Genomic DNA, 14,671 nt, shown 5'->3' with positions numbered 1-14,671 from the left:
CTGTGGACGTGAGGGCAGAGACGAATGGGGCTGGGAGCCTGCACAGTCTATGCTGGCCTCCCTGCTGGCCCCCGCTCCCCTGCTCTGCTTCTCCACACAGCAGCCAGAATCCTACTCTGCAACTTAGAGCATCCCCAGCTTCTGTCCTGCAAAGGCTGCTGGAAGCCCTCTGTGACGAGGGGCACGGGTGGTGGGGGAGCTGGGAGGTGAAGACAGACACACCGCATCCAAGAGCAACACACGTAGGACCCCACACTCCACATCCATTAGGGTACAGTCTGGCTCAAGGAAGAAGTTCTTTATTTGGACGATTCAGTGACCAAGAAACAGAGCGTAAGCACACACACCCACCACACCCACACACAAGGCATTGCACGGGTGAAGGGATAGGGCGTGGGGGTGGGAGGCCACAGGAGCAGCGGGGGCTTCTTTGACCCAGCAGAGAGGGGCCTCAGATGACACTCTCTGGAATTCTTGCTTGCAAGCTGCAATGCAAAATTCAGCCCAAGTCCCAGGCCAAAAAACAGCAGAGTTAGAGAAACAGTTTGGAGCCTGTGGAACTCCTGCTGGCTCACCCTAGAAGCCTGCACCCGTGCCCTCCGTCTCTCTCCCTGGTGGACGATGAGGGAAGGCTAGCACCTGGACAGGGAGGCCACAGGGCTCAGCCAGCTGGCCTGAGGCAGTGTAACTCTACGGGCACAGACCATCAAGGAAACGGCCATGTGTCAGCTTTCTCACGCGATGCTGGCTCAGGGCTCCTCTGATGGTGGAGGGCAAAGGTCCCTGTTATAGCTTCCCATGATGCCACGGGGCACTGAGGTCCCCTCCTGCTCCAGCTTGTGCCTAGCTCCTGCAGATCTTTAGCACCATTCAGGAGCTGTGAGAAGGGGCGGGAGGGACAGCATGGCTCTGCTGGGACTGTCGCTGCTCCAGGAACCAGCACAACTGGCCAGTGTCTGGGCCAAGGCTCAGGAAACCCATGCCTGTTTGGGCGAGGGGAGTGTCGTATCAGCTTCCAGGCCCCAAGCGGCACATACCTCCACCAACTGTATCCTGCCCTGGCAGTGGCTGGCACGAAAGCTCTGGGCTTCACCGGAGATGCCTGGAGTCCAGGAAAAGCTCAGTTTTTTAGCTGTGGGAACTGGCCCGTAGGGAAGATGGGGCAGGACCTCAGGACAGAAGGCCAGAGGGCTGGCAACGGGACAAGGCCATCTCCAAACTCTCACCCCGAGGCCACTCGAGACTCCTGCCTCCCATCATGACCAGCAGGGCCCATGCCACAGGGAAGGCGGTCTATGGCCCAATCCTGCCTCAGGCCTACACACAAGGGGACTTCAAAAAGTTCATGGAAAATGCGCATTATGAAAAAACTATGCATGGATTTCAAATCTTTTTACACCAAAATAAACTTATCTTTTAATTCCGTTTTTCCACAAACTTTTTGAGGCATCCTCATATTCTCCCGGTGTGAGAAAGGGGGACGAGAGCGCCACGGCTGACACAGTCATGGGCAGCTGGCTAGCGGGTGCCGGCAGCAACACTTCTAGTCTTCCAAGGCAGTGGCGTCCTTCTGCATGGGTTGCCGTTGCACGGGAGTCTGGCCCAAGGGCGAGACAATTGTTTTTGGTGACCTGTATCGAGAAGGCAGGAGGGCACGGTGTCAGTGGGTGGCGCTCGTGAGGACAACTGGTAGCTCACGCTAGCATGGTCAGGTTCTTCCAGAACCCGGGAAGAAGCAGCAGGCAGCTCCTCTACCGAGGCCCACTGAGCACTCAGCCCCCCCAACTCCCTCCTCACATCAACTCTGCGCAGTTAGGAGCAGCACCCTGTTTCACAAACGAGCATCTTCAAGTTAGAAAGTTTAAGTGGCAGGCCTGGGACCGAGTCCGTGCCTTTCCATTTCACCCGCCCATTACTGGATGCTGTTTGTCTCCAACCTCATTCTGCACCCTCTCTTCCCTCCCGGTTTGAGCTGGCTCTCCTGTTACTCTCCAGTCCACACTCGCTGGGCCACGGCATCACGTGACGCTGTCTCATGTGCATGTGGATTTGTTTAGATGTGCTCCTAGCACCACAGGGAGGATCAAAGGTCAGGGGAAACGCTGGTGCTGGTTCCCGCTGTAGCCCAGTGCTCCAAATAGGGACTGACTATAATAGGAGCTCCCTGCAACACCACCATCCCATATTGCAGTGCTGGTTCTAGTCCTGGCTGCTCTACTTCTGATCCAGCTCCCTGCTAATAATGCACCCGGAAAGGTAGTGGAAGATGGCCCAAGTCACCACGGGGTCCCTGCCACCCACATGGGAGACCTGGATAGAGTTCTGGCCTCCTGACTTTGGCCTGGCCCAGCTCCATACATTACAGCCATCTGAGGACTAAACCAGTGGATGGAAGCGCCCCTTCACTCTGTCACTCTGCCTTTCAAATGAATGATTTTTTTTAAAGAAGCTCAATAAATATTTGTTGAATAAATGAAAGCCTATTTGTAATAGTTCCCCTTACTGGCACCAGCACTTCACATATTTTATCTCCAACTCTCTCTGCCTGTATGGCCCAAGGGTTCCATTTGGTACTGACAGAGAACAGTGAATGGACTTTGGAGTCAAAGAGGTTTGCATCCCCGTTCTAACTCCTAGCAACTATGTGACCTTGAACAAACCACTTAGGCTACCTGACACGAGGCTTCCCTTGGCTGTAAAAGCTGGACAGCCTGGGAGTGGTGGGAGTTGGGGAGGGTGGGCATCCTAATTCAGAACTGTTGCTGAGAACTTAATAAGACTGAGTCAGTGGGCTCCACAAATTATAGTTTCCATCTTACAGAATTAAGAGACTCACAGAGGTTTATTGACGTGCCAAGGTAACAGCTAGAAAACTCAGCAAGAACAGGAAATAACACTCGCATTTCAAGCCTGAGCAGCCCCAGGACAGGGCTCTGGCTGGCTCCGAGTTGCCTACTGAGGCTGCCACTGGCCAGGCTGTGGGACAGCAGTGCTCGTGGAGGCTTGGCGGAAGTCCATACCCAAATAAGCCTCAAGTATGCTCCAAATCAGAGAGGCACAGACAGAAAGGAAGATCCACTATGATGTGGGAGAGGAGAACCAGGCAAGTGAGAGAGGACCAAAGTCAGCTCTGGCTCTAACACTACTTTCTTTTTTTTTTTTTAATTTTTTTTTTTTTGGACAGGCAGAGTTAGTGAGAGAGAGAGAGAGATAGAGAGAAAGGTCTCCCTTTTTCCGTTGGTTCACCCCCCAAGTGGCCGCTACAGCTGGCGTGTTGCGGCCGGCGCGCTGCACCGATCCAAAGCCCAAAGCCAGGTGCTTCCTCCTGGTCTCCCATGTCGGTGCAGGGCCCAAGCACTTGGGCCATCCTCACTGCACTCCCGGGCCACAGCAGAGAGCTAGACTGGAAGAGGGGCAACCGGGACAGAATCCAGTGCCCCGACTGGGACTAGAACCCGGTGTGCCAGCGCCGATTAGCCTAGTGAGCTGCGGCGCCGGCCTCCAACACTACTTTCAAGTCACTTGGCTCAATGAGTGATGCAGAACCAACTAAAAGCAAATCAATCATTTTAGTAAACTTGTCCCCTTATGACTCAGTTTCTTCATCTGTAAAATGGGGCTGATGATACCAGTCTCAATGTTATGGTACGACTTGCACTACTCATCTCCCTTCAGAGGGGAAGAGACTGAGCCCATGGGCCCTATCCTCGTCCCATCACAGGCTGACACAACCGCTTTTTTTTTTTTTTTTCTAAAGATTTATTTATTTATTTGAAAGGCAGAGGTAGAGAGAGACAGAGGCGGGGGAGGGGGGTCATCCATCTGTTGGTTCACTCCCCAGATGGCCGCAGCAGCTGGAGCTAGGCCGATCTGGAGCCAGGAGCCAGGAGCTTCTTCTGGGTCTCTCACATGAGTGCAGGGGCCCAAGGACTTGGGCCATCCTCTACTGCCTTCCCAGGTCATAGCAGAGAGCTGGATCAGAAGCATAGCAGCTGAGACTGAACTGGCACCCACATGGGATGCCAGTGCTATAGACCGGGACTTTAACCCATTGTGCCACTGTGCTGGCTCCCACAACCTCCCTCTTAGGCCTGATGCCCTGGGGTGACCTGTCAGCCAGACAGGCTTTATTTATTTTTTTGAAAATTGAATTATTGGGGCTGGTGTTGTGGTGCAGCGGGTTAAAGCTCTGGCCTGCAGTGCTGGCATCCCATATGGGCGACAGTTTGAGTCCCATCTGCTCTAATTCCGATCCAGCTCTCTGTTATTGCCTGGGAAAGCAGCAGAAGATGGCACAAGTCCTTGGGCTCCCGCACCTACGTGGGAGACCCAGAAGAGGCTCCTGGCTTTGGATTGGCTCAGTTCCTGCCATTGCAGCCATTTGGGGAGTGAACCAGCGGGATGGAAGATCTCTCTCTCTCTGCCTCTCTGTAACTCTGCCTTTCAAATAAATAAATAAATACATCTTTTTTATAAAAAAGAGATGAAGCTTCTAATTACCTCTTCTCTTTAAAAAATTTATTATTTTCATTTTATTTGAAATCAGTCTAAGAGACAGAAACAGACACAGAGAGATCTTCTATCTGCTGGTTCACTCCCCAAATGCCCACAAAAGCCAGGCCTGGCCAGGCTGAAGGCAGGAGCCTAGAACTCCATCCTGGTCTCCCATGCGGGTGGCAGGGACCCACGTACTTGAGCCATCATCTGCTTTCCATCAGGGTGTGCGTTAGCAGGAAGCTGGATCAGGGAGGAGTAGTCCTCATGTCCTGGACAGGGTACTTCAGGATGGGACGCAGGCATCCCAGCCATGACTACACTGCTCTGCCAAATGCCTGCCCGCAGCATCTCTCTGCATGCTGGGCACCCACGTCTCAAAAATATCATCCCTTCCGCCCAGGGTTATTGTGAAGATAATCTGAGAGAACTGGTTTGGCATATGGCTTGCAACAGAACAGGGGTCCAATTTTCAAGATTATCATGAATGAGGGCTCATTTACTAGTTCCCTTCAAAACAGGTATCACAAATTTGACCTGTAGGGGGAGCTCCCGTCACAGAATTGATGGCAGTGAGGACCAGGGTGTTTGGGCCTTGGGAACAAACTTTCCTTCCCAGATTGCTATAGGCTAGGTACTTGAGGGGCTGCCAAAGAAATTATCTGCGCTGCTCTACTAAGACCTTCAGTCCAGCAAGTCCAAGGCTTGGGAGACGCTGACGGGAGAAATTTTTTTTTTTCCTGTTAACTGAGTAATCTGAGAAACGGGTAGCGGGATTCCAGTAGAGCTGAGGACGAGGCTGTGTTCCCACTCAGAAGCCCTGAGCTCCGAAAACATGGTTACTCACTGGTTCTTGTGTTTGTAGCCGCTGACGTGAGCTTGGTACTGTTCGATGGAGTTCAGCACTATCTTACACGTCTTGCAGGGGTAGCCCTTCCCGGCTGAAACACATCAAAATCAAGACGCTCAGTTCTCCAGTAACAAGAGACCTGGGGACTGGTGCTCTGCACTGAGGCATTCAAATGCTCTTCTGAGCACTGACGGGTGCAGCGAGGGGGGGTGCCTGGCCGGATGCGTCCGGGAGGCCTTGGGCTAGGAGGCACAGCAGGTAAGCCAACGTGCTCTCTGGGGATGGGAGCCTTCTCTTTCCCCTTTGCTCCCAACCCCAGCACAGTGGCTGGCAGTGACTACCTGTCTGAGGAGCCCAGAATATCAAACAAACAGGCGACACTGGTGTGCTAAGTGCCTCGTTAAGGGTGCCCTTTGCTGAGAGATCTCTGGGAAGGTGCCCCCTCCCCTCGGGTCAGCAACAACCGTAATTAATGAGAAGGTGGCTGGGAAAATCCATCTGTTTTTCTACGTTGCGGCTCCAGACCCCCGCCTCACTACTAGGGCCCCTCCAGTGCGGTGTAGCAGTGAGTCAGGAGCCGACACAGGACTGGACACCTGGTTCTGCCAGCTAGCATTCATCTAGTGTCTGATACAGGCCATGCACTTCCCGGTCTGGCTCGCCCCTCCTCATAACCCTGTGAGACTCATTAACTGATACTCTATAGAGGAGGAAAACAAGGCACAGTGACCTGTCCAAGAACACGGAGATGGCAATTAGCAATCTCAGGCGTGGCTGACTATGGAGGCCGAATTTCCCCCAGCATGCCAGGTGCTAGCTGTACAAGACGCGCACATGCAACTTCAAGGGCCCTTCTGCCTCTGACATGTTTTGAACCATCTGCCCCACCCCCCCAAGTCTCGCAGCTCTGGAGCCAGATCACCTAGCTTCAAATCCCAGCTTGACCCTTGCTCATCTGTGGGACCACAGGCCAGGTACTTATTAACCCATCTCAGATTTGGTTCCCCTGTTTCTAAATGTGGGGCTTCTCTGAGATTCAGGCTCTCAACCTATAAAATGGGGTTAATTTCAGTACCAACCTCATAAGGAAACTGTAACAATTTAAAAGTATTTGGCACATAGTAAGTACTCAAAAAAAGTTTTTTAAATAAAACATTCCCTTTTTTTAAAAAGATTTATTTGAAAGGCAGTTACAGAGGGAGGGAGATCGTCCATCTGTTGGGCCAAACTGAAGGCAGGAGCCAGGAACTCCATCTGGGTGGAACTCCCATACGGGAGGCAGGGGCCCAAACACTTGGGCCATCCTCTGGTTGCCTTTCCAGGAGCATTAGCAGGGAGCTGAATCAGAAGCAGAGCAGCCAGGACTTGAACTGACACTCTGATATCAGATGCCAGCACCTCAGACAGTGGTTTAACCAGCTGTGCCACAACACCAGCCTTGGAATATGAGGTTTTAGTGCTATTTTTTAAAATTTAATTTTATTTGAGAAATAGAGAGTGAAAGAGGGTTCCAGTTCATTGGATCATGCCTCAGATATCTTCAGTGGTTGCGGTGTGATTAGGCTGGTACTGGGAAGCTGAGGACTCAATTTAGGGCCCTAATAACTTGAGGTTTCACCACTGCCCCTCCAGGGTCTGCATTAGTGAGTGGAGCTGAGAATCAGACCCTTAATGTGGGATGTGGCCATCTTAACTCCTAGCCCAAACACGTGCTCCTTACTGCTATTATTATTATTATTTTAAAGATTTGCTTGAGGCCAGCAACTTGGCTCACTTGGCTAACCCTCCACCTGCGGCACTGGTACCTTGGGTTCTAGTCCTAGTCGGGGCGCTGGATTCTGTCCCGGTTGCTCCTCTTCCAGTCCAGCTCTCTGCTGTGGCCCAGGAAGGCAGTGGAGGATGGCCCAAGTGCTTGGGCCCTGCACCCAGATGGGAGACAGGGAGGAAGCACCTGGCTCCTGGCTTTGAATTAGTGCAGTGTGCCAGCCGTAGCGGCCATTTGGGGGGTGAACCAATGGAAAAAGGAAGACCTTTCTCTCTCTCTCTCTCTCTGCCTGTCCAAAAAAAAAAAAAAAAAAAAAAGATTTGCTTGAAGGGCAGAGTTAGAGAGAGAGAGAGAGATCTTCCATCTGCTGGTTCACTCCCCAAATGGTCACAATGGCCAGAGGTGGGCCAGTCTGAAGTCAGGAGCCAAGAGCTTCTTCTGGGTCTCCCATGTGGGTTGCAGGGCCCAAGCACTCCACTGCTCTCCTAGGCACATTAGCAGAGAGCTGGATTGGAAGTGGAGCAGCTGGGACTCGAACTAGTGCCCATATGGGATGCCAGCACTGCAGGAGGTGGCTATACTGGCTATGCCACAGTGCCTGCCCCTCTCTATTATTATTATTGCTACTATTATTTCACTATTATGGGCTGGCAAAGGGAAACCAGTATCTTTTAAATAGCCTTCCATGGTAACTGTAGCTCCTGAGAACACTGACAATCTTAGCCAATGTTCCCAGCTCTGTTTCTTTCTCTCTTTCTCTCTCTTTTTAAAAATTTATTCATTTGAAAGTCAGAGTTACAGAGAGAGTGGGAGATAGAGAGATCTTCCATCTGCTGGTTCACTCCCCAGATGGTCACAATGGCCACAGCTGAGCCAGATCAAAGCCAGGAGCCAGGGGCATCATCTGGGTCTCCCACGTGGGTGGCAGGTGCCAAAATACTTTAGGTTCATTAACAGGAAGCTATATTGGAAGTAGAGAAAACCGAACACAAACCGGTGCCCATGTGGTACCCATGTGCTATACCACAATGCCGGCCCCAGCTGTTTTTCTTGTGTCTTCAATTGTTTCTTGGAAGATACATCCCTTTAAGGTGTTTCAGGGAAAAATTACTGCAATCAGAATTGAGGATCCTGAGGCAGTGCTGAGCTGCCTGTATCCCACAGTGGAGTGCCTGGGTTCAAAATCATGGCTGTGCTCCTGACTGAGCCCACAGCTCCTGGCTTCAGCCTGGCCCAGGCCAGACCCAGCCATTACAGGCATCTGGGGAGTGAACTAGTGAATGGGAGCTCACTCTCTCTCCCTCTGCCTCTCAAACAAATAAAATACATAAAAAACTGAAAGAAATCCAAGTCCTTTTCAGCCATGCAAGGTCAGTGGCATGGGTCAATCCTATCAGGGAAAAGGGATAACTCCCACTAAGGTCGGGGCGGGACCTGGGATGGGTGTGGGGGGACAGCTACCAAGGGTTAAGAGTCACTGAGGTCCAGATTACAAAGCCCATGCTTACCACCCACCAAGAACCAGAGACCATGCTAGCACTCAGTGTATTTATGGCCTTGGATTCTGAAAAGCGCCTTGTAAGCGAGGTGGTTATCTGCATCTGTCAGAGCTGGGACTTGACCTCTAGTCAGGGTGTGAAGCCCCTCTTCTTCAGATACCACTGGTCTCTGAACCCTCCCTGTGTTCCTTAGATACAATTTCAGCGTGATTTACTTACCTGTAAGTGAGATTCAAATTGACATTTGGGGCAATTATAGAATCTGTTGATGCTTCTAAGAAACCAAGATCTGTCCAATACAGACACGAATGACTTTCCATCTGCCTGTTTTACATGCTTGGTATTCCGGCTTACTCACTGACTTGATGAGGTCACTGCGGTGACTGAGTTAGAAAAGCATCTATGGTGGAAGAACGTCATTTGTCTTAAGTTGACTGAGGCCTTTCCTTCATCCTACTTCCCTCTCCAGCTATTATTTTTTCTCTCTCCTCTCCTCTACTCCCAAGTCTCATGAAAAAAGCTGTCTATGTAGGGCCGGCGCCGCGGCTCACTAGGCTAATCCTCCGCCTAGCGGCGCCGGCACACCGGGTTCTAGTCCCGGTCGGGGCGCCGGATTCTGTCCCGGTTGCCCTTCTTCCAGGCCAGCTCTCTGCTGTGGCCAGGGAGTGCAATGGAGGAGGATGGCCCAGGTGCTTGGGCCCTGCACCCCATGGGAGACCAGGAAAAGCACCTGGCTCCTGGCTCCTGCCATCGGATCAGCGCGGTGCGCCGCTGCGGCCATTGGAGGGTGAACCAACGGCAAAAAAAGGAAGACCTTTCTCTCTGTCTCTCTCTCTCACTGTCCACTCTGCCTGTAATTAAAAAAAAAAAAAAAAAAAAGCTGTCTATGCTTGTTTCTCCATTTCCTTGCCTCTCAATCACTTAGTAACCTACCCCACTACACACAAGGACACACACACAAGACCAAGGCCAATGTACCTAAATTTACTGAGGGGCCAGTGTTGTGGTGCAGTGGGTTAAGCCACTGCCTTATGACACGGGCATTTTGTGTTAGTGCTGGTTAGAGCCCCGGCTACTTCTTCTTTTCAAGATTTCTTTCTTTATTTGAAAGGCAGAGTGACGGAGGGAGAAAAGGAGAGACAGAGATCTTCCATCCACTGGTTCATTCCCCAAATGGCTGCAACAACCAGGCTATGCCAGGCTGAAGCCAGGATCCAGGAGATTCTTCCAGGTCTCCCACATGGGTGCAGAGGCCCAAGGACTTGGGCCATCCTCCCTTGCTTTCTTGGGTACACCAGCAGGGGGCTGGATCAGAAGTGGAACATCAAGGACTCGAACCAACACCAATATGGGATACTGGCACTGCAGGCCATGGTTTTAACCTGCTGCACCATATCCCCAGCCTCTGCTTCACTTTTTTTTTTTTTTTTTTTAAGATTTTTTATTTAGGGGTCAGTGCTGTGGCATAGTAGGCTAAGTCTCTGACTGTTACACTGGCATCCCATATTGGTGCCAGTTTGTGTCCCTGCTGCTCTTGTTCTCAATCCAGCTCCCTGCTATGGCCTGGGAAAGCACTGGGAGATGATCCAAATACTTGGGCCCCTGCACCCTCGTGGGAGACCTGGAAGAAACTCCTGGCTCCTGGCTTCAGATCAGCCCCGCTCTGGCCATAGCAGCCATTTGGGTAGTGAACTAGTGGATGGAAGACACCTCTCTCTCTCTCTCTCTCTCTCTCTCTTTCTCTCTCTCTCTCCCTCCCTCCCTCCCTCTCTTTCTCTCTCTCTCTGTAACTCCACTCTCCACTATGGCCAGAGCTAGGCCAATCTGAACCCAGGAGCCAGGAGCTTCTTCCAGGTCTCCCATGTGGGTGCAGGGGCCCAAGCTCTTGAGCTATATTTCGCTGCTTTCTTAGGCACATTAGTAGGGAGCTGGATCAGGAGTGGAGCAGCCAGGATTTGAACCAGTGCCCATATGGGAAGCCAGCACTGCAGACAGAAGCTTATCTTTCTATGCCACAGCACCAGCCCCAGTTTTCAATTTTAATAAGTTATTCTTGAGGGGAAGAGAGATATTTTGCTGGTTCAAATAAAATAGAACCCAACAGGACCAAATTTAAGTTATAAAAATGAAAATTAGGGTCAAGCAATGTGGTGCAACATGTTAAACTATCACCTGTGATGCTGGTATCTAGCTCCCTGCTAATGCGCCTGGGAAAGCAGCAGCGGATGACCCAACTGCTTAGGCCACTGCACACCTACATGGGAGACCTGGATGGAGTTCCAGACTTCTGGCTTTGGACTGGCCTGACCTTGGCTGCTGCAGCCATTTGGGAAAAAAAAAAAAAAAACAGTAAATGGAAGATATCCCTCTCTCTCTCCTCCCTTCTCTGTAACTCTTTTAAATAATAATAAAAAATCTTTTTTTAAAAAATGTTCACTTTATGATGGCATTAAAAATACTGACACTATGAGCAAAAGTTAAACACATGCTTGGTTATAGTAAATGGATCCTGCAAGGCAATACAAAGTTTCGTGTTTTTTCTCTCTCCATATATATGCAAGTGTGTTTGTATATAATTTAAAGATTTATTTTGTTTATTTGAAAGGCAGAGTTACAGAAAAGGTGAGGGCAAGGCTGAGACAAAGATAGACTCCTTCCATCCGCTGGTTCACTCAAGGCAAGCCTCCTGCCTTGTCCCCTTCCTCTATTGTTCTGCTGAAGCATCTCGTCACAAGAACGGAGACGCTGGCGCCTGCACTGTGTCACAGCAGGTTAAGCTACTGCCTGCAGCACCAGCATGCCACATCAGAGCACTGGGTCAGGAACCTGCTGCTCCACTTCTGATCAAGCTCCCTGCTAATGTGCCTGGGAAAGCAGCGAATGATGGCCCAAGTACTTGGGCCCCTGCACCCATGTGGGATACCCAGATGGAATTCCATGTTCCTAGCTTTGGCCTGGTCCAGCCCCAGCCGTTGTGGCCATTTGGTGAGTGAACTAGCTGACAGCAGATCTCTTTCTGTCTCTGTTACAACTACTCCAAACTTATAAACATGCACATCAGGGCCAATTCTTCACTTGCTCCCTGACAACTTTTCTTTCTTCCTCAGAACGTCTTGAATTTTCTAGTTCATAACCTCAGGATAGGAAGCAGCATCCTGTGGCTTCAGTTCTTGTTAGGGCTCCATGTTGTTTATCACTGTCAAACACACCTGGCGGCCTTATTGGTAAGCCACAATGTTCTACTCTGTGTGATTCTGGCCTGGACCTACAAATACCATCCATTACAAGGGGTCTCATCACACAGTTCAAACCGTAGGTCTGCATGCAAATCCCTGTCTCATCTGTCCTATGTATCACGGAAATCTTTAGGTGAATTTCAGTTTTTCAGCTTGGACCCCCCTGATGACAGGTCCTTCCCAAAGGCCAATGTGGGTATGCTTGGGAATGTACTTTTTTGGAAAACATCCCTCCAAAGAACTTGGCCATGTAGAGACCAGGGAGAGACTCACTCTCACTTGAGTGAGCATGGGCTGGCTGGAGATCAGATGCAAGGGGCCCACAATTAGGGCTGGTATTGTGGTGCAATGGGTTAAAACACCACCAGCAACACTAGTATCCCATTTGGGTGCCAGTTTGAGTCCTGGATACTCCATTTCTAATCCAGCTCCCTGCTAATACACCTGGGAAAGCAGGAGATGGCCCAAGTACTTGGGTCCCTGCTACTCATGTGGGAGACCTGGAAGAAGCTCTTGGCTCCTGGCTCAGCCTGACCCAGACCCAGCCATTGTGGCTTTTGAGGAGTGAGCCAGCAGATGGAAGATTTCTCTGTTTCTCCTTCCCTGTAACTCTTTCAAATAAATAAATAGCTTTTTTTTTTTTTTTTAAAGGGGCCTTTTAAAAAAGAGCAAGCTCCCTGAGGCTAAGTGGCTGTACACCTAGAGACTGAGGGGATCTCAAGTGTGACTGTCCAGCGCTGCATCTCCATGGCCTGGGGAGGAAGATGGTTCCCTGAGTGAACCCTGAGTATCAACACCAGTGCTCACGCAGGCTCCATGAGGCAGGGACTGCGTCAGCCCTGTCACTGCTGCTCACAGCTGGGGAACACAGTAGGTCTACAATACAAATTTACTGACTAAAAGAGGAAATAACAACCTTCCCTCAACATATACTCTCTTTCTCTCCCCTCCTTTCCCAGGCGGTGAGAAGTTACTGTGAGGGGAGGGCCCTAGTCTTTTGTGACTGCTCACTCCTGTGATGCCAACTGGCATCCTGAGGTCAGGGAAGTGGCTGATCTTCTCTGAGCCAGAGCGTCTCCTCTGGCTCACCACCCCAGTGATGCAGCCAGGCCTCAGCAGTGCAGGGAGGCAGTACCCCAGCGTGGGCTGCTGAGGCCTTCACACAGGTCAAGTGGACGACACTTAGTGAGCTGAAACTGGAGGCTACGAACGAGTAGTGCTTGGCTCAAATTCAGCTTACAGACAGGTAAGACTCACACAAGCTTAGAAAATTAATTTAGTTGCACATTAAAAAAAAAACAAACAAAAAAAACAAACAAAAAAAAAACAGAGAAACTCTTACACACACCCTGCCTTTCAGAATCTTCAAAAACGGAAAGGTTCAGGAACACTACCTAGAGCTGGCTAGGAGTGGCTTGCTCTTCAGTTCACCACACCCCTTCCTGGTTCTCACTTATTTCAATTTTCTGCTCAACTTCTGTAGGTCTCGGAGTTTGCAAACTCTGCGTTGGAGACTTACGTGGGACAAGCACAGCCTTGGCTGGGCCAGGTACCCAAGTGGTCAGGCCCTGATCCAGCCCTGGTGTGAGCCAGGCTCCTCACCTGACAAGTCAGCAACAGCCGGGTCTGCCAGCCGCCCGTAGTGTGCCACGAGCTTGAGCTTGGTCTCCTGTTTCCTGTGCTTCTTGCCCATGTAATGCTGTTGAGCCATGACAGGGTCGTTGAAGGTCGCGTGGCAGAGGCTGCAGAACTTGTCTGGGTCTATCATCTCTCTATTCTGGTGCAACACTAAGGTGCAAGCCAAAAGGAGAGGATTTGTTAGGCATTTGACAGAGCTGCGGTGAGAGAGTTTAAACAGAAATAATGAAAAACAAAACAAAACAAAACAAAACACCCAGAAGGTAAGGTTCTTGAGTGTGCTGAACAGAAAAGTGATGCCGTGTCACTAGTCAGTCACACTGGCAGGTGTGGCACGCCTGTGTGAATCACACGGCAAATGCCCTCTCTGATTGGCAAAACTGGGAAGATTAGGGGGAGCCCGAAGACCAGCTAGTTTGTTCCATAGCTTTGACAACTTTAGGCACATGAATCCTATTTTTCTCATTTTCTGAGAAGGCTTTGACCTTCTGCTCTCAAGTTTCCGAATCACAACAGAGATACATATATCTGCAGTCTTCATGCCTCAGAATGCCCTAGGACTTCACAGCAGGAGGGACAAGAAGTGGGTATTTTATTCTTATCCTCAAGTGCCCCAGCCACAGAGCTGAGAACCAGCATACTGAGGTGAGAGGTGCTGGAGCCCAGGTAGTCACCCAGAAAAGGCGACCACACTAAGGACGCCTTGGAGGCTACGCAGCACGGCAGGATGAGTACAGCAGAGAAGAGGGTGACAGCAACACTGAGTTCCATGTTCTGTATGTATGCCAGGGCTTCAACAGCTTACAGAAAAATGGAATTAAAAGATCAGTTCATTGTGGTGCAAAAGTTTGATATCCATGCAGGATTTTTTATTAATACACATTTTTAATGAAGTTTTTGAAGACCTTTTCATGCATTTTCTCCTTTGGTCCTCAGAACCACCCCAATGAGGCAGTTTCATGCCACATTTTAGAGAAAAACTGGAGTCTCAAAGGGTGAAGTGGCTTGTCCAGGGTTACCCAGCAGTAAGAGGGCCCGGTCTGTGTGACTCTTATGCGTGTGCTTTCCTTGCTATGCCAGAGTGTGGCAAAAAGACCTGAGGACTACAGCTGATGCCGTAGCTTCAGGAAACATCCCTGACTGGGGGCCCTGAATCCAGTTAGTGAGAGCCGGGAGCCATCTGCAGGCT

General features: G+C 50.5%; 1 protein-coding gene across 3 annotated transcripts in view; it reads right to left on the bottom strand.

The window, feature by feature from the left end:
* Positions 1–283: 283 nt before the first annotated feature.
* Positions 284–14,671, bottom strand: part of ZNF346 (zinc finger protein 346) — a 33,899-nt gene continuing 19,511 nt past the window's right edge. For all 3 annotated transcript variants that reach the window (XM_002710418.5, XM_051844467.2, XM_008255454.4), the window contains 3 exons: positions 13,447–13,632; positions 5,342–5,435; positions 284–1,631 (listed from right to left, as the gene is read on the bottom strand). In XM_002710418.5, coding sequence (XP_002710464.1) covers positions 1,544–1,631; positions 5,342–5,435; positions 13,447–13,632 — 368 coding nt within the window. In that variant the 3' untranslated portion in view covers positions 284–1,543. The remainder of the gene's footprint in view (positions 1,632–5,341; positions 5,436–13,446; positions 13,633–14,671) is intronic.

This window comes from Oryctolagus cuniculus, chromosome 6 (assembly GCF_964237555.1).
Source record: "Oryctolagus cuniculus chromosome 6, mOryCun1.1, whole genome shotgun sequence".
Taxonomy (NCBI): domain Eukaryota; kingdom Metazoa; phylum Chordata; class Mammalia; order Lagomorpha; family Leporidae; genus Oryctolagus; species Oryctolagus cuniculus.
This window is presented reverse-complemented; position numbering and strand designations above follow the sequence as displayed.